Here is a 25,000-nt window from a genome sequence, read left to right as displayed (position 1 = left end):
AATACTTTGGATTACTTGATTTGCTGTAGAGAAGCAAAGACAAGGAAATCTTCACATAAGATGTTTTGTCTGATAAAAGAAAATAAAAAGCCCAAACTTTACTTAACCGTATTAAAAATATTATTGATAGAAGACGAGGAGACACTTCCACGCAGCATGGTTTAGACCTGGTTTAGTCCTGTTTTTGTCCTGTTTTAGTCCTGTTTTAGATCTAGTTTAGTCCTGGTTTAGTCCTGGTTTAGTCCTAGTTTTAGACCTGGTTTAGACCTGGTTAAGTCCTGGTTTAGTCCTGGTTTAGTCCTGGTTTAGACCTGGTTTAGACCTGGTTTAGACCTGGTTTAGACCTGGTTTAGTCCTGGTTTAGTCCTGGTTTAGACCTGGTTTAGACCTGGTTTAGACCTGGTTTAGTCCTGGTTTAGTCCTGGTTTAGACCTGGTTTAGATCTAGTTTAGTCCTGGTTTAGTCCTGGTTTAGACCTGGTTTAGACCTGGTTTAGATCTAATTTAGATCTAGTTTAGACCTGGTTCAGTTTCCGGCAATGAGTGGAATTACCAAAAAAAAAAACGGGGGGATATAGCCCAAAATGCGAAAACAGGAAAACAGGAGAATAATCCATTTATTTCAAGTAACTGTAATCCAATTACCACTCACTGAAACAGTAACTGTAACTGAATACAGTTACTCATAATTTGTACTGTGATTACATAACTCTGGTACATGTAATCTGTTACTCCCCAACATTGTATCTGGAGTGGCGTTTTGTTTCATTCACACATGTCTGAGTAATCCTGGTTGGTTAGTCTACATCGCTAAAGCTCAAAACAAAATGCTCTGTTTCACCTTGTGATGTCATGAAGTGGTAGTTTTCAAGTTAACAGCTACTTTTGACATTTTGTTCAGTGGAGATCTGCAATTCTAGGGCTGAAGTTAACTAAATGATTCTAGTGAAGGTGTATGGAGTTCAAAACACAGTGGAGCAATTCCTGTATTATGACATTACATCACAAGGTGGAATAGACTGTTTTTGGTTTGGGAGACAAGCTTAGCCTAAATCTGCAGGGTTTGTGTGTTAAATATTTGTGAACAAATAAATATGCAACTCCAGGTCTGTTTGTGATGAGGAAACAACATTATAACATAGATCAGAAAATAGCCTAATATGGGCTCTTTAAAAGAGATCACTGGAGTTCAAAGCAGATCCCTATATACCTTCACATGCAGAATGGCAGTTCCTGGAGGGTGGGCATCAGTGATAGTTCTCAGCAGTTTACCATTGGCCAGGTCCCACATAGTTATCTGTAAAACCAATCCACAAATCAAACATATGTGATGCAATTAATTTCACTTGGGTTTTGTCCCCTATCCAAAACCATCAATGTAATTTGGTCAGGTACCTGTCCCTTGGCGAACCCACAGAGCAGCCGGGTGCAATCGTGGTTGATGCTCAGAGCAGAGACGGCTCCAAATTCAGCTCCAGTGCTCTTGGACCCCAGGCACAAACGGAGAGCCTGGTTACTGTCTGCACACACAAAAACAGAATGAAATGTCTATATCAGAGGTCAAAAAACACACAACCTAAGCAACTTTAACATGGAATTTATTGAAACTCTTTTTCCTCAGGGCAAGGCTTAATGTTAATAAATTAAGAATACACAAACAACAAAGAAACTGATTTTATGTATGAACAACCAACCCAAACCCTATTTCCAATTGTAACTTTTAATGTAACCCAGTTTTGTCCTAAAACTACCTTATCCATGACACCATCTGTCATTTTTTTCCAGCAAACTGTAAGGACCCCATGTATAGCAACCAATTATATACAATAAAAATGCATACTTAATTAACAAAACAAAAGCAAAACAGAATGGCTTTAATTCAAATGAGAGCATAAACATCAATAAAAAGAAAAAATCGAACATAAATCCATGAGGGCACATGCACAGAGACACTGAGTCAAACCAGAACATCAGCAGTATTCTGAGAGAGCCCTACCTTTAGCTGCACAGGCACAGGCAGAGAAACAGAAAGAGTATAAGCAGACATCAGGGGGAATCAGTTACAGTTAGACTGGACCACCATGCCGTTTTTTCCATCCAAAACTGATCCAATATTTATCATACCATTGTGGCCGATAACTAGAGATCGACTGATATCGTTTTTTCATGGCTAATACAATTGTTTAGACTCCAGAGGAACCAGTGGTCAGATTCTTATTATATTCCCCAAATAAAGTAATGTAAATTTACTAAAAAACTACCAACCACACAAAGGTTTTACATCTATAAAAAATATATATTATTAAGTGATCTGATATCCGGATATAGGATAGAACCGATTTATTGTAGTAATTTTAGGTAACTGTGAGAATGAGGTCTCTAAAAATTCAACTGTATGAATGATCTGCATTCAGAGTTGACACGAGGTCATGTGGTGCTTCTGGTTGAACACCTTGCTCAAATAATGAATACTATGTGCCTCACAAAGAGTGTGTGATTAAATCACTAATGTGATGTGGTCAGGAAGATAAAGTGTGGGCTGATCCAGGAGCAGTGGAAAGTCAGTGCTGATAAAATATGGGCTGATAAACAATGTCAATATAAACCACACCGTTACAGTGGTTGGAGGTTTTACGTGAAGCAGGCAGCACCACAGTGGAGCTCTACTCACCAGAGAACAGAACTGCTACTCCATTTTGACATTCAACACAGAAAGGTGCGTAAATATGTTATCATTTTGTGTGGAAATTAAGTATTCAAAAGTAGTAATAGTGGAACATAGTGCACTAGTTACACTTTAATCGACTGTAGTGGTTGTGTTTTCGTGATTTATTTGTTAATGTAAGTTACTGAGATTTTGTTAGCACAGATCATTAGCAGACGAAAGACAATTGGGCAGCTGTCAGGATACAATCAGCCTTCTACTTACTAGTGGGGTTTATGTTTTTGTCTTAATAAGGGTGTCGTGCGCTTATGCTTGGTTTTAGTGGTGTGGACAATTAGGTCAAAACTCCTAATTCAGTAAATTCAACTGCAAATTCTGTAGTCACTAAAAACTCATAGGAATGACTTGTGTTGTCTTTAGTCTAACAGCAGATCAATATGCCTCATCGCAGCTGTACTGTGGAGATCAACAATAACTCGGGATACTTCACCCTCGTCAACCCAAGGTATACTGCACTCCCCACACCAGGCTGTAAAACACGTGCACACTTCAGTTTTTATATGGGGTTCCAATTGTGGTTCAGGCTGAAAAGTGTACCTTTCTTAATCAGTATGGATTCATTAACAGCTCTGTTTGAGTCCACAAAACCTTGGTGTAGAACATAAAATGTTCTTTTTCAGGGAAAAACATTATATTAATAATAATTCCAACATTAACATGCTACATGAGTAACATTTAGTTGTATAACTCAGTGGCTGCTGTAATTGTCTTAAACTTCCTCCTAAAAGTCCCTCCTCTTCCAGTTTGATTTTGATATGTTTGTCTTGTTCAGATTTGTTGGACCTGCGTTCATCACGAAGGATAACCTTCTATGCGTTTGTCTGCAGGGTATTCACCGAGAGTGGCCACTGTGAAGTCCCCCCACCCCCTATGGTGGGACCCTGCTCCATGGGATCAGCCATGTTTAATAAGACCACAGGGGCCGCAAGAGGAGCTGTGGGGGTCTTCACCTATGACCTCTTCAATAACAACTACAACGACTGCAGTAAGGTGCTGGCTGTCATGTACTCTGTGCCTTATGACCGTGACCTCTACTCCAACTGGTGTGCTGTGGGCGTGTTTGACCAGGGAGTCGACTGTGACTACAACCTCTACGACAGCATGTACAACAGCAGCGAGTACAATTTTGTGAGGGGCCAGGGCGACGGCTCCAGCGTCACCTTCCAGGGAGAGTTCCTCATGGTCAGTGCCTCCATGTCTGACAATGGGGAGGCTGTGCTGCGGGTGGACATTAACGACATGGGCATGGGCATGTACTGATGCGTTCAGCACACACTAACTACCACAAATATGTCACACCATAATATTAAAACTCACACCACCCAATGTGTCTTTGTCTAGTTTATAAAAAGAAAGTAAGAAAGCAAGATTGATTGATTTTACAATGTTTTGCTGAAGGGCTTTAAATGAATGCAAATTAACTGGCACTGAGAAAGTCCTTTTTAAAGCCCTTGCCAAAGTTTTAAAAAGTTGAATCTTCTTGTGATAGTACTCTAAATTTTTATATATATCCCCTTACTGCTTAAATACTATGCAGAGTAATGTAATAATGTAATAGTATGCAATAATCAGTTATGAAGTTATAAAGAGTGACACATTTTTGTTAGTGGGTTTATAGATTTGATACTAGCTAAGCCCTGATGAAACATGTTGGCGTTGGCCATTTAAATAAAGGCCCTTTAACTATACTTTTCCTCATGCGGCTTTTACTTATCTGGAGTTCCTAGATTTTGTATTTTAGAAGTTATATAAAGCTTATACTAGGTTTGCTTTTATGACAATAGGTTGTATAATTTTACATCACATTTCTGTTAAGACTCACCAAACACCAGCGCAAGACCATGTGATGTTCCAACAGCGATGACACCCGCCACTGTCTGAACACAAACAACAATTCAGAACTTGGTATGAAGGTTTTTATAACATCAGTGTGTTATCAGTGCATATAAATCAAAATCAAATTTATTCACGTAAGTTCACAGAAGACAGTACAGTCAACTAAATGAGTTCAATTTGTCTATGATGGCAGCGTTACAGCAGCTCAGCAGCGTCCCCAAGTGGAAACCATAAGACATTGTGTTAGAAATGTATGGGTTTCAGTCCCATGACTTTTCCCTCTTGTTATGGACGCCATTCTAGTCTTTTGCCCACTCATTTTTTTAAACATTAATGAAATAAAATCCAAACTTACTATGGCAGTTGGCAGACCGGCATCAACTTTGTCCTGGAGAAAAGTTCACATGTATTAACTTATTAACTTATTGAATTGTTACAAAATATAGTTAGGTGAGCCTTACAGCAGCTGAGACAATCTGTGCCGAGATGCCTTTGAGCAAACTGTGTCTCAGAACAGAACCATGTACTGAGGCATTCACATCCAGTGTTTTCTTCCTCCTATACACGCACAGAAATACAAATGAAAACGTACGCAAAATAAGTTATTTGAAAGTTTGAAAGACCATTTCCACTTCTCTAGTGGGATCATTTTAGAAGTTTGCATTGCTTTCGGTAAAAATTTAAATGGCAAAGTGTTTTGTGTGCCTTTGTATAAATGGACATTTTAATAGGACAAATTATGTCAAATTGCTTTTATGAGCTTATAACCGCATTACAATCATGCATGTGAGTAACACTGTGTTGTCCAGCATTTAAGGCTTGTGTGCTCAGTGCAATTTTTGTCTTCACCCATCTCCTGTTTCCGCCCACTGCTATGTATTACTTGCAGCTATTTAAAAAATAATAATTTTGTGATAGTTTCAATAAATAACAGAATATGTCATTTTATTAAGCAAAGATAGACTACTGTGTTTTGTACTACTTGGCTGTTTATTATCTATATTTGTTTTGACACTAGGGGTGAGACTTTTGATGGGAGGTGAGTGAGAGTTGAGGTGCTTGCCGTTTGAGATTGGCTGGGTCTCCACTGTCCGAGCTGGCCAAAGATGAGGTGTCACAAGAATGAGCATCCATGTTGTCAGTGTTTAACAAACAGGTGTCCTCCAGCACAAAGGGAATGTCCTCCTCCTCAAGCTAACACACACAGAAATGTTTTTAAAAAGACATGGTTTAATTTAAAAAGCAGCCCCTGATGTTCTGTTGTCAAAAAAAAAAAAAAAGAGTCCCGATATATACCTACAGCATGCAATAAGTACTAGGCCCAAATAATAAAGTAGCCCAGTCTAAAGAACTGGGTTATCACATTGTGCAGACTAGGTCTGGATACACAACCTATATCTTTATGGGGACAAAAGTCAGGTCTCCATCACCATCCATCCATTTTCTTCTGCATATCCGGGGCCGGGTCTTTGGGGGCAGCAGTCTAAGCAGGGACTCCCAGACTTCCTTCACCCCAGACACATCCTTCAGCTCCTCCGTGGGGGACCCCGAGGCGTTCCCAGGCCAGCCAAGAGACATAGTCCCACTAGCGTGTCCTGGGTCTTCCCCGGGGCCTCCTCTCGGTGGGACATGCCCGGAACACCTCCTGAAGGAGGCGCCCAGAAGGCATCCGGAACAGATGCCCGAGCCATCTCAACTGGCTCCTCTCGACGTGGAGGAGCAGCGGCTCTACTCCGAGCTCCTCTCATGTTACTGAGCTCCTCACCCTATCTCTAAGGCAGCGCCCTGCCACCCTTCGGAGGAAACTCATTTTGACCGCTTGTATCCGCGATCTGGTCCTTTCGGTCACTACCAAGAGCTCATGAACAAAGGTGAGGGTAAGAACAAAGACTGACCGGTAAATCGAGAGCGTTGCCTTTTGGCTCAGCTCCCTCTTTACCACAACGGTCCGATACAGTGACTGCATCACTGCCGACGCTGCACCGCACTTCATCAAGCCAGGATCTGCAATGTGCACTGGGGCGGTTTGCAGTCGAGGGTGAAGTGGCTGGGATGAAGATCAGCTCTTCCAAGTCCGAGGCCATGGTTCTCGACCAGGAAAAGGTGGCTTGCCCTCTCCGGGTGGGTGGAGAGTCCCTGCCTCAAGTGGAGGAGTTCAAGTATCTTGGGGTCTTGTTCACAAGTGAGGGGAGGACAGAGCATGAGATTGACAGGTGGTCTCAATCACAAATCTTTTATTAGATCAACTAGGTCCATCACAATAACAAATTTTGAAGCATGATATATTGATAGAGAGATATACTGCAAGTAACAATGATATTTGAATTACTTTATGCCACTGAAACAATATGAAATAAAGCAAGATATTCCCAGTAAGCCATTTTTAAATATAGTATCATTAAAAAGCATGAGCTACAATTAAATAGCAGAAAGAAACAATAATTAGAGCTGAAAGTTGCTTTTTCATCCCTCTGCAGCTCAAATCTAACCATAATACACAAAAAAATGCAGAAACCTGCACACTACAAAAAGTGCACATGATAAACCAGTTCCAGCTTTCACTTATTGAATGATAAGCCCATATAGTAATTATCAAGACAGGCTGATCAACAACATATGAAGTTAAAATCTGGGTTGAAATAGGCTAATAGGGTAGAATAAGGCTCCATGACATGAAGTCAATGTAATGTCCCTAAAAAGCATGGATGTGTGGATGCAGGTCTGTATGACACATGAGTGTGTACCTCACTGAGGATGCTCTCCAGAGTGGGAGGGGTGTCCACCTGAGGAATGTCAAATTCCTTATCATCAATCTGAGAGGAATAAAAAAAAAAAAGTCACATATTGCAAGATTATTCCTTCACATTGGTCTAAATAATAAAGTCTGGAATTTGCCACGTGTTCAAGTGCATAAAACGTCAATAAAAACAGAACTTTATATGTCAGTCGATGGTAACATAGCCGTGTTTAATAAACCCTAGAGAATATGTGCCTGGCCTAGCCCCTTGTCTAGATTATTTTAATGCAAATAGATCAGAGGCTATGGTGAAGATTGGAGTATCTCTAGTTGTTTAGTTATCGGTCCCTTCACCAAGAAATAAAGGGGAGGCCTGTAAATAGCGTAAATAGAGGTATAACAACTATAATTTCAGACCCATGACGCAAAATGAGTAGAAGGCTAATTATGCAGAGATTACCGCGTCCACGTCCATGTCTTTTAGTTGAGCCACAGAGAGCGCACTATCCGCACCCTCCGACATCTTCACTTTTACATGTTTACATCCACAAACTAAAGCTGCAGCTCATCGATCATGCACAGATCATGCATCAGCTGTTTTCTCTCGTCCGCTTCCTCCACAGATGTTCTTCTTCGTGAGTCCGTCTTTGTGTATGTCTGTAGCGCCCCCTGCTGGTCAACACCGGCTAAGGAACAAAGGGGAACGCGCCTTCTTCTGTGTGTGTGTGTGTGTGTGTGTGTGTGTGTGTGTGTGTGTGTGTGTGTGTGTGTGTGTGTGTGTGTGTGCGTGCGTGCGTGCGTGCGTGCGTGTGTGTGTGTGCGTGTGTGCGTGTGTGTGTGTGTGTGTGCGTGTGTTTGTGTGTGCGTGTGTGTGTGTGTGTGTATATATATATATATATATATATATATATATATATATATATATATATATATATATATATAGACAAAAAAACAGCTACCTTTTACTATATGACACCACAAGGTGGAACAGAGTGTTTTCTCTTTGAGAGAAGAACTTGGCCTATATATGTAGTGTTTGTGTATTAAACATGTGTGAATGAAACAAAACACAACTCCAGGTATGTTTGTGATGAGGAAACAACATTAAAACATAATTTAGAAAATAGTGTAATATGGGCTCTTTTAACCATATGAATTGGGACTTGACTTGGACTTGTAAGACACTGACTTCTTGTGACTTGCCTGTCTTTGAGGAGTTTGAGGTCAGAGACTTGAGACTTAAAATTCGCAAAACAAAAACTTAGTTTGTGAAATGCATCGTGCCCATTTGCAGCATGATTATCTTGTATGATGAGGGTGCCTCTGTTCTGAGTTTTTCTCAACTGACAAGAATCACATCTCTGAGGTTAAATAGGAGTGTTCATTTCTATTTATCACTGACAAAAAAGCTGTTGAAACTATTACTAGTTTTGTTTCATGTTTCATAGGACCAGTAATTCCAGAAAAACTGATCATGAATCAGTTTAACAAATTCTCAATCTGAGTTAAACAGCAAATTCCACTTTGGCCATGTCCTGTGTAAAAAGGTCATCACATTTTTCCGAAGAATCCCCTCTTCCATCTATAGGCTACAGGTGCTGGGACTTTCTTGAAACTATTCCATCTCATAATGCGAATTTTAGTTTGGATTGAAAATAAAATAAAGAATTGGATTTTCAATAAAACCTGCATAGATGAATCATGTGAGATCAGGGAAGAATTAGATAACACTAATATGATAATAACTGTCCTTTATGGTCCTCCCCTACTGACCTGAGAAATTCGTCATAACTGAAATCAGCTTCTTTAAAGCAAATTAAAAACAAAATGAAAAAAAAAATAATAATAAAAATACTATTTTGAGTAAACATGCAAATAGGTAAAGGTGCACTGAGTAACATTTCAAATGGAGAATCCGTCATCTGCTTGTCTCCATGGAAATATTATTGCTTTCTTTAGAATGTATACCACCAGTGTAGATTAAGTCTTTCAATCACAAGAAAGACAAGCACGTTAGAGCATTACGCTACATTACAATTCAGATGTGTGGAAAATTGCCCCATTTCATATAATTAATTATTGTATTTTTAAGCAATAAAAACACCTGTATGAATAAATACTAGATAGATATTATAGATGATTAATGTCATACCATGGAATGTTCCAGGCAAAGCAATAGCATCTCCAAGGAGACAAGGCAGCAGACCCTCCACCAGAAAAGTTGTTCGGTGTATCTTTAAGTAGAAGTCACTTAAAAGCGTGTGATGCTCCGCTGTTTGAACACTCTCCAGCCCTGTACTAACCCCTGCCTTTTGTTTAACAAAAATCAGCATAATTCTTTATGAAGATCACTTTCTCTTTGATCATTTAATATGAATGTTTTCATGTGTTCACAATGAGCTTAGTAATACTTGGCTAACCATTAAGAAAATAATGGCCCTGTGTTGCTTAGCCTGTTCTGAAACAGCCTGTAATTATCAGAAAAGCTCTGGCATGTTATAGCAAAAATAATAATGATTTAATAATAATATAATAATATAATGACTGTTCTAGTGGTCTGAGTCTCAGGACTGAACAATTGCTTATAGAGCATTCTCCTTTGCTTTATGTTATGTTCAATTGTATGGCATAAACATACATTTGCTTGTTCTCTGTTTTTTTATCTTCTGACTTGCAGGCAAAGAGCCACAAATTACATACATATTATTCAACATACCCTAATTGGAATGATTGAAATGTAAAATTAAAAAAATGTAGGCTAATCAAACAACATCATGATTTCCCAGAGGCACATTTTTTGTTTTTGTGTTGTAATTCACATTTGGTTGTTTGAGCTTATAATAACCTATAAAAAGCTGATTTGTCTGCATGGGACAGTTTTGCACTCTGACTATTGATCTATTTTTAAATTAGTGTGATAGGTATGGATTATTGTACAGATTTTAAGGATAACACATTTCAGAGGATTATGCAGGTAATGGCATCTATCTCATGGAAACTTTCACATGTGGCTGTATGCGCTCAAGTAGGCAATTTGCTGGAGATAAAATTTTGGTCTTGTCAAGTTGGTGTAAAAGTCTAAGCTTAAGTAACCTGGTGACCATTTCATACACAAAGCACATAAAGGTATTACATGGTTATTGTCGAGTTAACTTGCAACTAACGACTAGTGTCATACTAGTTTGCTTTGGGTGGGCAGTGGGCACAGATTGACAAACAGGAGCAGAGGGAATGGGAGAAGGAAGAGAGGAGACAAGGACGCCCCTCTGCGGTGGGGGGCCGCGGCCTGCTCTGTTCCTCCATTCACAGTAAATAAAAGCATGGAGGTCTGACTCTCGGGATCTAACAGAGCCAGCGGGGGGTAGAGACGCCGCATGCGCCTGATTCTTTCACCAAAACACGCGTCCAGGAGGGGGACAGCGGCTGGGCTCTTTCTGTGACACCACCGCACACATTTGACGTGGCACTGATCCTTTTAGCGGGACCGGAGCGGGGCAGCCCGCCGAGCACAGCATGAAGCGGGCGGCTGGAGTGGCCAGGCACAATGGCCTGGTCTCTCCGCTGGGGAACAACAACTCCGGGGCCTCGAGCATCGTCTCCCCGACGTTTCTGAGAGCAAACACGGTCTCCGTCGGTCCAGAGAGCGGTGGGGGCGGCGGGGGAGCGGTAGACGGGCTACTGGATTTCTCTAAAGGCCCCACCATCAAAACCGAGCTCGTTTGCAAATGGATAGACCGAACTAGTTCTCGACAGATTGGGCGGACGGCGACATCCGTTTGCGACCAAAGTTTCAGCTCCATGCACGAGCTTGTGGAGCACGTCACCAGCGAGCACGTAGCGGCCGGGCTCGAGAGCCTGAGTCATGTGTGCATGTGGGACGAGTGTCTGCGCGGAGGCAAGGCATTCAAAGCCAAATACAAACTTATCAACCACATCCGCGTGCACACCGGGGAGAAGCCTTTCTCCTGTGCCTTCCCCAACTGCGGCAAGATGTTCGCGCGCTCAGAGAACCTCAAGATCCACACGCGGACCCATACGGGTAGGCTGTCACCATTTTGTCATTTTGTCAGGTTAGAAGGCTAGCAGCGGGGGTCCTGGCAGGGGGTCTCAGCCCGTGTTTGGCCGATTATTCCCAGTGAAACCCTCCTCCATGTTTACAACACAGATCAGTGCACTCAATCACATCCGCCCTGCACTGCTCCCTCGGCACCTCGGGGAGCCCCGAATAGGACACCACGGAGGAGGACCCCGCACTACTGTTTCATGTTTTAACAGTGGATATTTACACAGCCTAGCCTTAGATCATATGGATAAAAGGTGTCACACGGCTGTTCTTAGTGGCAAGTTTTAGGGTAGTTTCTTAGAGTTAACATCATGTGGGGGTTGTCTTGAGTAATAGTCTAGCTTTAGATCTGGGATGTCCAAACTACATGGCCCAGGGGCTGAATTTGGCCCTAGTCTTTCTGATGAAATATTCTGATTTCTGGCTCAGATAGATTTATCAGTTCTAACACCAATAGGCTCCCAAACCTGAATAAAGGTGTCGTAACATAGTAAAACCTGTACTGGTCTAGATAAAGGAGCTTTCATAATTTAGCATTAACAATAGCAGAGGAGACAATAACAATTAAAATGAGTCCATATTTTTACAATACAGGACACCTTTGATCTCCTCTTGACAGAAAGAATACAAAAAACTGCTTTTACAAAAAAGACCACACTTATTGTGTGTGGGAAATTTAACCATTCACAATTTTATACTGTTATTATTGAGGGGTGTGCATATCTACCGTAATAACTATGGGCCTTAGTCCATCCTACTGTTGGGCTGTTGGTCATTTGAGGGTAGTTACAATTTACCCCCTTGAGGGTAGTTACAATTTACCTATCATGTGTCTTTTTTTAGTAGGAGCAACCTTCCTTTGTAATGTCAGTCTCCCTGAGAGACATGTTGCTGTATTAAGTTTAAGAGCATAACCTATGCATAACTTTTCTGTCATTCAGTTTTTTATGCCATTGTTTGTAGCCAGGGAAAAACCTGGAAATATATCTCTCATTAACATTAAATTACACTATCATAATACCTTGTTATTAAGGGAACCTTTTATTTGCAATGCTAAAACACTTTATTTTAAACCTCCTTAGTGATGTTTCCTCATCCACAGGTGAGAAGCCGTTCCAGTGTGAGTTCTGTGAGCGGCGCTTTGCCAACAGCAGTGACCGTAAGAAGCACTCTCAGGTGCACACGGCCTCTAAGCCCTATGACTGCAAGGCTCTGGGTTGCACCAAGTCCTACACCCATCCAAGTTCCCTTCGCAAACACATGAAGGTGCACGTCAAGTCCTCACCTACCTCTGAACTGCCAGACCCATACGACCCTCTGTCCTATCGTCTGCAACAGCCCCCAGCCCTGCTGGAACCCTTAGACCTCAAAATGAGCCTGTCTCCCCCCATGGCACACAGGAATCTCCACTTCCCTCTGCGCTCTAATCACGACTTTGACAAAAGCTCTGTGGCAGAGACTGACCATAAAGCTCTGTTCCGGAGTGTGTCCCCGAGCGCTGTCCCTCTGGACCTGTCCCTGTCAGGCCTGAGGAGGGCCCAGCAGCAGCAGGGCCGCCAGCCCCGCCGCACTCAACGCTCTGTCAACCCCGCCATACCTCACTTCTCCAACATAAAGGAGTGGTACGTGTGCACCAGGACTACAGCGCCGCACTTTCCTCTGCTCCACCCAGACCGCATCAAACTGGAGCCCAGTGACGACGAGGAGTATGGCACGTAGGACACATGGGCAGGGGCCATGTTTTTGCCTAGGACTGAGTGGCTCATTTTGGTATAAAGTACTTTGGAAAATGAGGAGTGTACAACACCTACATGGAACCTCATATCCCACTGTGACTGGTGCTACATGATTTAGTCTTCTATATAAGATGCAGGGTAGAGCTAAAACACCTGATATTCAACTTCTGTTATCCCCAAGAAGGGCCCCAGGCACTGGGTACCACCACCATACATAAGCCAAATAATATTTTGGGAAAAAAAATATATAATGAACCATTCATGTTTCTCCTGTGTTTAAGGAAGAACATGATCAGATGTGTGACCAACAAAAGGAGAGCTTCTGTTCTTAGTTTTTTCCTAAATTGTCACAATTTCAGCAGTACTGTACTAAAGTGAGCCACAACACACCTCTGTGCAAAGCAGGCTTACCAATGCTCAGATGTTGTCATATCGTTATTGTACGATACATTTCAGGACACAGGAGTCATTGGTGTACTTTCCTGAACCAGCAGTTTTATGGTTGTTTTTGTATTTCTGTTTTATATTCTTAGAGTGTCATTTGACATGAATCCAGACTCCCAGCTCAAAAGACACCAGAGGTCCTTCAACTAATATTTTTATTCAAAAGTACATGTAAAGTATATGACCGGTGACAGCTCCTTCTATTTCCAACTATTTTAAGGGCTACTCTAAAGGCTGTGGTAAGAGTTTGAGCTCTGACAGAAGAAACCTGTCTTTACCTGTATTGTAGAGATCAGAAAGTGCTCAGGGAGACATGGGGACAGAAATTGCAGTAGACACAGGACAAAACAATCTCACGGACAGTGGACATTAGATCAATATGTAGCACTTTGTTCCATCAATCGGGAGTGTCTCTTGATGAAAACATTTATATTGGAAATGGACCTTTACATCAGTGGAAGATGAATGAATGAATCCAGGTAGTGACTACCTACTGTGATGTGTTTCAGTAACCTATAGCAACAGTGTTTGTGACGTAGACAAACCACAAATCTCTGATGATTCACAAGAACGGTGTCAGCTTCTCTACTGTTTTCTGAGTAGCAACAAAGGTTAAAATCTAAAACTGTGTATTGGTGACAATACTGCCACACACTAATGGTTTACCGCCACTTTAACAGGGTGGATTTCTGTGTTTAAGTCAAATCTCACTAAAATTAAGTGCTCAGTTTATAAAGCCCTTCCAGTGTTAGGTGAACTTGAACAATTGTTCTTATAGATAAATGGGGATTAGCATGACTGAACTACAGCACTTTACAATGAGACTAGTGGTCAATTGAAGAAGTACTGTCATACTGCAGAGGTCTCAGAGCATGACTCAGAAATAAGAAAAAAAATGATGTGAGCTGCACAATATATGCAATATTTATTTAATATTGCTCAAACAATAACTTCCAATGTTTCTTCAGATAAGTGTTCACTGGAGTCTTGAATTTCCATGGTCAACCCACACTGTGATCTATGCTTCATTCTGACTGGCCAACCATTTTGAACTTGGATTTCAGTTTGTGCAGTCTGTATTATAAATATTTCTTCAGTTGATGTTGTGTTAAATAGTGAGTTTACTTTTCAGAGCACTTCTGATCTTTAATGGGACTGTACTTGTTTTCTTGAATCTCTACAATAAAGGTAGAAACAGAATCTTAAATCACTATGTTCAGACAGCAGTCAGTTATGTCGTACAGAAAACAGGGGAAATACAGAGATATAAATATATAATATTCTATATAAGGTGAACAACCTGGGCCTGAGTGTACAGAGGTTCAGAGTCTTACAAAATGAGTGGTGATTCTGTTCGATCTCATAAGCACTTTGTTCAAATGAATTCCAAACTTTCACTGGTGTTAATGACGTGACTGCCGTTCCAGTGGGATTCCTCCATCTCATTTTTCTGGGGCAACAACATCTGATTGATTTGGATGCCATAAGTGAAACGACTGATGCCATATTTGTGTGTGTAGTGAATGTGAAGGTGGTGCAAGAGGCTGCAGCACAGCCTCACTCTGAATATTGGCACATCACTAACGCATATCTCATTTGTTTAACTGAATGAAAATAAAATTTTGTTGTTGTATTGAAGATTGTGCTAGTCACTGTTGTTATGTATTAAAGAGAATATTTTGTAAACAAGGCCAGGATTATGCATCCATCAGGTACTTGGATATTAAATAATAATTGGGTTCAGTTTAATAACATCAAGTTGAAAAAAAAAACTATGTTCACCATATTAATCCCATTTTTCACGCCATAGTTTCTGCTGTAGATGCTGCCAGGCTTTTTTATGGGATGATAGTCTGACACAGAATGAAGATAATCTAACGTACGACGTGATGATGTCAGATCATTGACAAAAGTCGTAAGTCGACACAACTGTCGCAGTGTGGCATCATGGCGTCCCGTAGCCGCTGTCCGTCTCTGAGCAGGATACTATTTGCTGCGAAGGTGAGCGCATTATAGTACCCACATTGATCTAGTCATATTACATATTAAAAGAAGGATGTTGTGTTTCTTGAAATCCAGCACTATGCACGATGATTATAATTAGATCTAGAAGTTGTAGGCTTCAGTCCAGTTCGCGGTGTAAAAGGTCGCACACTGGAAGCTCTGTGGCAGGGGTGCGCACCTGAGTGTACCAGAGCTGACATGCATTGTGCGCAGGGGGCTGTAGCCTGCGTGAACATGAATTTCTGTATATTGAGCACTGTTCTGTTTCCAGCATGTCCCACTCCAGTCTAGACTGTGCACGCTTCATGGCAGGACGCAGTACTCTACTGTGTACAACCCTAATGAGAAGGTACCTTTACTTTGCACTCACTCTCTACGCTTATGTCATAGCAGGGATGACCATCTTGGTGACTGAAGTTACTTGTCAAATATTTAAGTGAAATACTATGTGGTTAAATGAATGACATGGTTTTAGAACATCGTGAAGTAATAAGAAGTTAACTAATAATTATGTAATTTCTTCACTTTATAGACCTTTGATAAGATCTTGGTGGCAAACAGAGGAGAGATTGCTTGCAGGGTAAGATTAATGTACAGACTATGATTTGGGTCAAATTAATTCTACATATTCATGACTTCTATTGTTTTGTGTTAGGTGATGAAAACTTGTAAGAAGATGGGTATCCGTACAGTAGCAGTTCACAGTGATGTTGACTCCAGTGCTGTGAGTCTCTATACTGCAGTTAAAGAACTCATTGTTGATCATATATTTATAAGATATTTATTACTTTGTCTCGTACTGTGTGTAACATGTTTGCGTGTTTGGCCAGGTCCATGTGAAGATGGCAGATGAGGCTATATGTGTTGGTCCTGCCCCTACTAGTAAAAGTTATCTGAACATGGATGCTATTATGGAAGCTATTAGAACCACAGGAGCACAAGCAGTAAGATGAATTGTTGAAATTATTCAAAGTAAACACCCACAACCCAAAATTGATGAGATCACTTTACTATGCACCATTCTTCTAGGTTCATCCTGGATATGGATTCCTCTCTGAAAACAAAGAGTTTGCAAAAAGACTCGTAAGTGCAAAGGCTACTAGTTTGTGATAAATGTTATCCCTATTTATACTGAATGAAATTGAAGAGGTTCCTGTCCTTTTATGTCTGTGTGTGTGTGTCTGTGTATATGAATTTATATGGCTGTATAGGCGGCAGAGGGTGTCACTTTTATTGGCCCAGACACGCATGCTATTCAGGCGATGGGGGACAAAATAGAGAGTAAGCTGATTGCAAAAGCAGCCAAAGTGAACACTATTCCAGGCTTTGATGGAGTAGTTGAGGTACATGAGCATTCTAAATACATGAACATTAGCACACTGTTTTTATTTAGTCTTATGTGCATAAATCTTCCACATTCTCTTTTCCAGACTGCAGAGGATGCTGTCAAAATTGCTCAGAGTATTGGTAAACAAAATCATATTGAATGCATCTAAGAATTTGCAAAGTTGTTTTTTGTGTTTAATCAACAAGTTGTATAATGGTTCAACATGTATGTTAATCTAACAGTTTGAATGGCTTGACAGGTTATCCAGTGATGATCAAAGCATCAGCCGGTGGAGGAGGTAAAGGGATGAGGATTGCCTGGAATGATGACGAGACCAGGTAAGTTTAAACAACCCACTGTAGGTGTCATTCATATTAGTTAAAATATATGGTCATGGTATTTTAATTGGTGAGATTGTAGGTCATGTTCAGTCTGTTTATTGTAACATTCAGGTTTCATTTCCCTGTGGTTGCTTATAAATGAAACATAAAATCATGAAATTGCAGATTTGTCTTTAAAATAATAAGTTTTCCTCACCAATATTACAATACCAATAATTTGATTGTTCCAGAGAAGGCTTTCGCTTCTCATCTCAGGAGGCTGCATCCAGCTTTGGAGATGATAGACTCCTTATAGAGAAGTACATTGACAACCCTCGGCACATTGAGATACAGGTAACTACATTGCTGTATTGTTCATGTACAAGAATTTACAGAAGGTAAAATGCATGTTTTTGTAATAAAGCTATCAAATGGAGAGCAAGAGACTTTATTGATCCCGTGGGAAATTCAAGTTTTGCTGCAGCATTTATACTGCGCTTCTCAGTTGCCTTTGTGTCTCAGTCAAAGGTTTCAGTGCAGTTTAACAGGAGAACTGGCCAGGTAGGGTCACCAGATCCTGTGTCAGGGCAGTTTGTGGAGAGGAAGAGCCAAAAGTGTCCCTGCTCTGTGTCCTGCAGCATTATAGCAGTGTCCAGGAGGGAAACAAGGTGAACACAACAGGAAAGGCCCTGTTCTTACTCCTCACTGGTGTTTTGGTTGGTAATGAAATAGTTCATTCCCTCAAATTGTTTGTTCTGGAAGGTGCTCTGACACATTTGCTCATATGATATAATAAGTCTGTAGCATCTCAAATGCCCATAGCTAGCTCCTTAGCTAGCCTCTTGCAATCTCCGTGGATACGGGAAAAACAAACAGCTCATTTCACAAAATCCAACAATTGCTTTCTTGTGTCCTTTGAACTTCACATGCTGCACTTCTTAGTTAGTTTGGATTCCATGATATGATGTTAATTACTGAGCTAAAAAAAACAAAAACCTTCAAAAACTGCTCAGTGTGTGAGCCAGGTAGCCGCAAAAGCAGCCAACCACTCAACTGCCATGTAACCACGATATTCAGATATCCTTTATTTACAAACAAATTAACTGAAGGGTGCCATGTATTTGCTAATAATTCATTATTCAGTAATGAAGGAGTTCAAGCATGATTTGTTTTCATTTGAAAGAGCTGCACAGACTGTGTAATTCAACCATATGGTCTTTATTCATTCAACCCCATGATTACTGTGTTGTATTTTGTATGATCTCTGACCATTTATCTAGTACTTACAATTTATTAGCACACGCAGTGAGATTTGAGCTTGAGTATGAGTTACTATTTAACTTTTTTGTTACAGGTGCTGGCAGACAAACATGGAAATGCACTGTGGCTGAACGAGAGGGAGTGTTCTATTCAGAGGAGGAACCAGAAAGTGGTCGAGGAGGCTCCCAGGTCTGCCTGCACACGTGCACATCACACATGCACAATTATGTTGAAATTTGCTGATATCAGCTCAAGTTACCTGTGTTTTAAGGAAATATGTACAATTTTCTGTCTCTACCCTGGTATCTATATCGGTGTCTATGCATCCCTACTTTGAACACTGGGTATATTTACATACACACCAGAAATCTGTCACTGATTTCTGGAGTTGTTAAATTCTTCAAATGGAATGTAAACAAAACAAACTTCAGTATTGTGTTTTCTTTCTTATTCACTCTCCACAAGAAGGAAAAACAGGAAAATATAGTAAAAAGGCAAATGTAGTTTGTAAAAACAAAAATGTAAAGGATGAAAATCTTTTTTTTTTTCTAGCCATGTAAATGTAGCCAAAGACCCATGATGTGTGTTGTGTGCAGTACCTTTCTGGACCCTCAAACCCGTAAAGCAATGGGGGAGCAGGCTGTGCAGTTGGCCAAAGCAGTGAAGTACTCCTCTGCAGGGACCGTGGAGTTCTTGGTGGACTCCAGCAAAAACTTCTACTTCTTAGAGATGAATACTCGTCTACAGGTGTGATCCCTTAACTGTTTGTTTTTATTTTGATACCAAGGAAAAAGCTTAATCATAAAAAGTCCTTAAACATCTGGCTCCATATTCTAATAAAAATGTTATCAAAGAGGTCTTCCACTGTTATTTTCAAAATAACCTTTATTTAATTATACAGCTTTCAAAAAAAATATCATTTTCTTTCATTTCACTATGTGGTTCTACTGCTTCAGAAAAAAGGTTGAGATTGAGCTACACCTGGTGGAATGAGTATCTAGTTTAGAGTCTAATTTTAATATCTGTATGGCAATCTTCTGACAACACTATAAAAGACAGAAATGGTGGCAATTACAGTAATGACTGCTACATACTAAACTGCCTCTAGGTGGAGCACCCCATCACCGAGTGCATTACTGGTTTGGACTTGGTGGAGCAGATGATCCGTGTGGCCAAAGGTTTCCAGCTCCATCACAAACAGGAGGATATCCCTATTAACGGATGGGCCATTGAGAGCCGTGTTTACGCAGAGGTAATGAAATCAAACAAATACAAATACTAGATATGAATAAATGCTATATGATGTCTTTTCTCCAGGATCCATATAAGTCTTTTGGATTGCCATCAATTGGGCGCTTGTCTCAATACCAAGAACCACTCAACCTCAGCAATGCAAGTACTTTTTTTTCTTTTTGGGTATTCCCAACTCAATTTGATTATGTCAATAAAGCGCATTAAGTGTTGTTTATGTCCTCAGGTGCGTGTTGACAGTGGCATTCAGGAGGGCAGTGACATCAGCATCTACTATGACCCAATGATATCCAAGGTTAGTTTTCTGTTTTTCAATTTTAAACAGCACAATTCTTTTCAAAATTTCCTTTTTTAATTGCAATCCATTGTAGCTGGTGACATATGGTGCAACCCGAGCGGAAGCCTTGGCAAAGATGGAGGATGCCCTGGACAACTATGTGATCAGAGGTCATTTATTCGCTCATAAATGTGGTTAGACTTGTCATTGTAGGTAATGGTAGCTAATGGTAGGCCTGTCACTGTAAAATATTTTGATATTGCTTCAACAATTGATATATTGCTGAAGAAATTATAGACTATTAACGAAGATATTAAAACCAATTTATGCCACTGATGCAATAACCTAAGAGCAGATTTAAACCACAAAAACTACTATTATTGAAGAGTGCTATCACTCAAGTTTAAGGACTGTATAGGTGTTAGCTCGGATTGTGATATTCGCCCTGGAGTGCCGGTAAGGACACAGGAGACAGTTTGCAGATGGTGTATTTAGGAGGTTTAATGAAGCTCAGGCAACATCGCAGAACATTATTGGTTGTATGTGTGGTCTATAAAGAAAAAGAATAAACAAATTAAGTTACCGTATTACAGTAATAAAGTAAAAGGTGTACAAGTGTACTACTAAGTATATAACAAACATAAACAGCAAACATGGATGGGCTAAATAAAAAGCACACAATAAAGACATAACTATAAGGAACATACACGGCACGACACACGAAAATAGCATTAGCGGCTAAGATACTCTAAGCTCCCTTATAAACATAACTACACAGGTATTATAGGAATATGAACACATCCCGACACGCGTAAAACAATAACAAAGGACTTGTAAAATGTCCATATAGCTCCGAATACCATAAACTTACTTTTTGTCAACAACGCACAACTTTAGCTGACGATACGTGTCTGCACGCCCGAGCCTCGTAAACCAATTAAGACAGCGGGGCCGTGCGCTCTGAACTAAAGCATGCATTAACTCACAGCACCTCTAGAGGGCGCTCCTGACAAAGCTACTGCCTTTCTAACATAGCTGCCCCGAACCTGAAAGGCAGTCTAATCAGGAGGTGGTTAGTCCATCTTCATCCTTCATCTCTGGAAGGACAATTAGTCTCACTATGGGTCGAATGTAGGTCCTGCCATCGATCTTCACTTCTGCTGTCCTGATCAGGCCGTCTGGTCCAGGCATAACTCTGATGACTTGTTCAATTTTCCATTGTCCACGAGGAATCTGAGGGTCTGCCAGTAGAACCACAGCTCCTTCCTTGATGTTGTCCACCGGGGCTCTCCACTTGCTTCTGGTCTGGAGGCTAGGTAAGTAGTTTCAGATAAATGCAAACCAGAAATGATCTGCCAGGACTTGTGAGTGCCTCCAGCTTCGTCTTCCCCGCATTTCACTCTCAGGGTAAACCACTTGTGGTAAGGAGCTGTCAGGCCGCCCCATCAGAAGGTAGTTGGGCGTCACAGGATCTACACTCGGCTATGTTTCATATAGCCAAGTGGCTTTGCATTCCGAATGCCCTCAATCTCGAATAGGACCGTTCTGAGCACTTCTTCTTTGACACTCTGTGAAGCGATGATGGTGTACAGGGCATTCTTGATGGACCGCACCTCTCTTTCCCACACACCTCCAAAGTGTGGAGCTGCTGGTGGGTTGAGTCTGAAACTGACCTGCTGTTTGACTAGTTGTGCTTGGAGGTCAGTAGACATTTGAGTGAAGGCTTCTCTGAGTTCCCTTTCACCTCCTTTAAAGTTTGTACCTTGATCCGAGTACACTTCAGCTGGTTTCCCCCGACGGGCAATGAATCTCCTGAAGGCCATCAAGAAGGAGTCCGTATCGATTGAGGACAGGAGGTCAATATGGACAGCCCTTGTTGTGAGGCACTTGAACAAGATACCCCAGTGTTTCTCTTGACGGCGTCCTAATTTGACAAGGCTCAGGTAACAAACGCACCTGATGGAACATTCCTTTGATATCCCCACTGATTGCGATGCTTTGTTCTCTAAAGCGAAGGAGCACTCCGACCAGGGATGGGCTCAGGGTAGGTCCAGGTAGTAACCACTCGTTTAGGTTGAGCCCCTTGTAGCTGAATGAACAGTTGAAAACAATTATGTTTTTACCGTTATGCTGGACCATGTGATGAGGTATGAACCAGCTCTCACTGCTCTCATTCTAATCTTCTGGTCTGAGTTTGGCTACCACACCTGCGTTCTCAAGCTTCTTCATCTCTGTGCTGTAAGCTGCTGCCTTATTGGGGTCTCGTGCCATGCGTCTCTCCATGCTCTTAAGGCTTGGCAGCACAGCTTCTTTAGGGGCCTGGAAAGGAGGCGAATCTTTCTTCCTCAAAAGGGGTGTAGCATACCGTAGTATCCCGTTCACCTCCACCCTCTCAGTCTTGGCTTGGAGAAGGTTCACTGCCTCAATGTCATCTCGGGATCTAGTGACCTCTTTCTCATTTCTAAAGGGGAGAATGTCCACCTGCCACAGCTTCTCAACATTCCGCTTTAGTTCAATGGCTTCTGGGCTGAGTGACGTGAAGAGGCACTGCTGAGGGGGTAACTGTGACTCTAGAGTTCTTGCTGGCCCCTGCAGAGTCCATCCTAGGCGGGTGTGGATGGCTGCTGGACCTCCTGGAGGGCCGAGACGTACCCGCTCTATAGGGCACAGGAGGTGTGGGTGGTCTGCGCCAATTAACAGCAATGGCGAAACACAGCTGAAGGATTGTAGAGGTAGATTGGACAAGTGCTTGTACTTCTTCTTTAAGGTGGCAATGGGATAGGAATGTTCAGCTAGACCTAGGCGCTGAGCTGTGAAAGCATTCGTGAACTTATAGGATTTCTTTGGCTGGTGAGTAGGAGATATCTCAAAGGAAACAGAGGCACCATGTAGTACTTAGATATCTTGTCTTATTGTTCGGAGGGATATGTCCTCTGGAGTACCTGTCACCTCCGGTTGTTGGGCTGCAGCAGTCAATAACATTGTACGGTCCGATCCATCATCTAGGACCGCATACGTGTCTAATGTCTTGTCTCCATTTCGCAGCAGCACTCTGATAACTTTAAGGAGGACACGGGTAGGGTCAGAAGGCTTGTCCAAGAAGAGCGTTTCAGCGGCTGAGCTGACCAAGCAGGTGCCTTCCTTTAGTTCTCTGTTGTTAACCTCATGTAGTATGAGTAGGTGTTTACCTTGACATTTACTGCAGGGTTTCTTAAAGTTGCACTGTGCAGCTTGATGTGATCTCCCACAGCGCCAACAGCGTTTATTAGTTTTGATCCAGTCAATCATTTGGGCCTTGTCGAAACGCTTAAAGGTGGCGCACTGGCTTAGAAAGTGATCTTCAGTGTCACAGTAGGGGCAATAGGCTTTAGGTGCATTTTTACCTTTCTTATTTGTCTGTTCAGTGCTGACACTCTCCGATTGAGGAGGGACATCTTCTGCGCCAAGCAGTAGAGTAGTAGAACGTGGAACTGGCTTTGAATCACGACGATGGTCTGGCTTTGGGGGGGCTCTCTCTTTATGACCATAATTCCCCCTTTGTCCATCACTTGTTTGGCACCATGTCTACCTGTATCCATTCGGAAAATTCCACCAAGTCATACACTGCATTGGAGCGGCGGCACATGTCACTGTGGAACTCTGATCTCATCTCAGCAGGGAGTTTACTGAGGAGGCGTGACACGTGGGACCCACATCTGAGCTCTATCTCCCCCTCTTGGCCCAGGGTCTGCAGCATGCCCATAAGTGCCCTAATCTGTAGTGCAAACCTCTCAAAGCCCTCTGTGTCTCCTCTTCTGATGTCTGGAGAATCCATAACATTGGCTATTTTCTGTAAGGCCAGCTGATGAGGTTGGCCGAACTTCTCTGTCAAAGCTGCTATAGTGTCTGTATAGGGCATAGGAGAGTTAAGGTAGGCATCAGCTATTAGACGAGCATCTTCCAGCTTTAAGTGATCCATCAGGAATTGAAACTTGAATGGTTCAGTGTTGTCTTCTGGGAGCAGATTATTAAGAGCTATTTTCAGGCGGGCAAATTCACCTGGGTCTCTTTTGGTGAAGTTTGGGATGGAGGGAGTAGGGCCTTTGTATGTCCTCTCTTGTGACATAAATGACTGATCCTGCTGCATAGCTGGACCTTGACTTTGATATCTGTGTGGTGCACTGTATCTGACAGTAGCATCTGGCCTATACAGTGGTGTATAGGCGTCCCCTTGTGGTGGTAGGGATCTATGCGCACTGTAGTCATTTGAGGGGTGCACTCTTGTCTGTGGCAGCGGAGGGCCGTAATATTGTCTAACACTCATTTGACTGGGAGGAGGAGGACGTGAGGGCACTGAAGACTGCTCCTTTAAAAGTCTTAGCTCTGCCATCAAATTATCCAGTTTAGCAATCATAGAAGCCTGATTGACCGCAGACAATGCAGGAGGAGTTATACTGGGGGGCCACTGATTACCTTGAGTGTTGTCATAACTTGGTGCATTATCACGTGGAGGAAGGCGCCGTCTCGGTGCAATAGAAGGTGGAAGGTCTTCTGACTGACTTGGGATTGCACCAGAAGGTTGAGGCAGGTTCCAACGTGATGACTGAGGGGGTGGGAAAGGCTCCCTTCGTCTTTGATAAGAGGATGAGTAAGGTAACCCACCAATGGCTCCTGCTGGCTGCTCTGGATGAGTGTCCTCAAGCAAGGATGATGTCCACTGATCTACAGTATAGTACCATCTATCCTGACTCACTGGACTGGCGGCTTGTGACGATACAGGTGAGTAGAAATCCTCTGCAGCTGGTGCAGGCCACTCAGTGGTTTCCTTTCTAGGCTGCACTGCACTAATGCACAGTGCTCTGGGGTAGCTCACATCATAGTCCTCCAGGTAAGAAGGCGGTTGGACACTCCGCTTGGGGCGTGTGGATTCACTGGCTCTTACATTAGGCTGCATCCTGAGGTCCAGGATACCAGACATCCGGCTCGAAGGACCAATATTGAAGAGTACTATCACTCAGGTTTAAGGACTGTATAGGTGTTAG

The 25,000-nt window shown here is 42.0% G+C and overlaps 3 protein-coding genes across 3 annotated transcripts; 2 read left to right on the top strand and 1 right to left on the bottom strand.

Annotated features, from left to right (window-relative positions):
• Nucleotides 1-747: 747 nt before the first annotated feature.
• Nucleotides 748-7,931, bottom strand: LOC129411439 (vacuolar protein sorting-associated protein 8 homolog). Its single transcript, XM_055162261.1, has 8 exons — nt 7,758-7,931; nt 7,305-7,373; nt 5,624-5,754; nt 5,022-5,118; nt 4,916-4,948; nt 4,547-4,601; nt 1,395-1,519; nt 748-1,296 (listed from the first exon to the last, which is right to left on the bottom strand). The coding sequence occupies exons 1-8, from the start codon at nt 7,818-7,820 to the stop codon at nt 1,189-1,191; spliced, it is 681 nt and encodes a 226-aa protein (XP_055018236.1). The 5' UTR covers nt 7,821-7,931; the 3' UTR covers nt 748-1,188.
• A 2,612-nt stretch (nt 7,932-10,543) lies between these two features.
• On the top strand, nt 10,544-15,330 carry LOC110156953 (zinc finger protein ZIC 4-like). The gene is made up of 2 exons (XM_020921187.2): nt 10,544-11,336; nt 12,463-15,330. Exons 1-2 carry the CDS (start codon nt 10,811-10,813, stop codon nt 13,077-13,079), a joined length of 1,143 nt encoding a protein of 380 aa, XP_020776846.1. The 5' UTR covers nt 10,544-10,810; the 3' UTR covers nt 13,080-15,330.
• A 77-nt stretch (nt 15,331-15,407) lies between these two features.
• pcca (propionyl-CoA carboxylase subunit alpha) lies at nt 15,408-20,879 on the top strand. The gene is made up of 16 exons (XM_055162260.1): nt 15,408-15,541; nt 15,816-15,893; nt 16,077-16,124; nt 16,200-16,268; nt 16,375-16,488; nt 16,574-16,627; nt 16,756-16,887; nt 16,975-17,011; nt 17,131-17,209; nt 17,443-17,545; nt 18,546-18,640; nt 19,048-19,198; nt 19,560-19,703; nt 19,769-19,843; nt 19,929-19,997; nt 20,074-20,879. The coding sequence occupies exons 1-16, from the start codon at nt 15,488-15,490 to the stop codon at nt 20,176-20,178; spliced, it is 1,407 nt and encodes a 468-aa protein (XP_055018235.1). The 5' UTR covers nt 15,408-15,487; the 3' UTR covers nt 20,179-20,879.
• Nucleotides 20,880-25,000: the final 4,121 nt, after the last annotated feature.

This window comes from Boleophthalmus pectinirostris, unplaced genomic scaffold, assembly GCF_026225935.1.
Source record: "Boleophthalmus pectinirostris isolate CB_2022bp ecotype Guang Dong unplaced genomic scaffold, ASM2622593v1 HiC_scaffold_453, whole genome shotgun sequence".
NCBI classification, from domain to species: Eukaryota; Metazoa; Chordata; class Actinopteri; order Gobiiformes; family Gobiidae; genus Boleophthalmus; species Boleophthalmus pectinirostris.
The sequence above is the reverse complement of the archived record's forward strand: the minus strand, read 5'-3'. Positions and strand labels throughout refer to the sequence as shown.

Coding starts and splice junctions, on each gene's coding strand:
- LOC129411439 (XM_055162261.1), bottom strand. CDS start 7,820: ATGTCGGAGGGTGCGGATAGTGCGCTCTCTGTGGCTCAACTAAAAGAC. Junction 7,374..7,757: donor AAGACATGGACGTGGACGCG/GTAATCTCTGCA, acceptor TATTCCTCTCAG/ATTGATGATAAGGAATTTGA. Junction 1,520..4,546: donor TGGTCTTGCGCTGGTGTTTG/GTGAGTCTTAAC, acceptor TTGTGTGTGCAG/ACAGTAACCAGGCTCTCCGT.
- LOC110156953 (XM_020921187.2), top strand. CDS start 10,811: ATGAAGCGGGCGGCTGGAGTGGCCAGGCACAATGGCCTGGTCTCTCCG. Junction 11,337..12,462: donor CCACACGCGGACCCATACGG/GTAGGCTGTCAC, acceptor CCTCATCCACAG/GTGAGAAGCCGTTCCAGTGT.
- pcca (XM_055162260.1), top strand. CDS start 15,488: ATGGCGTCCCGTAGCCGCTGTCCGTCTCTGAGCAGGATACTATTTGCT. Junction 16,628..16,755: donor AAGAGTTTGCAAAAAGACTC/GTAAGTGCAAAG, acceptor ATGGCTGTATAG/GCGGCAGAGGGTGTCACTTT. Junction 16,888..16,974: donor GCTTTGATGGAGTAGTTGAG/GTACATGAGCAT, acceptor TCTCTTTTCCAG/ACTGCAGAGGATGCTGTCAA.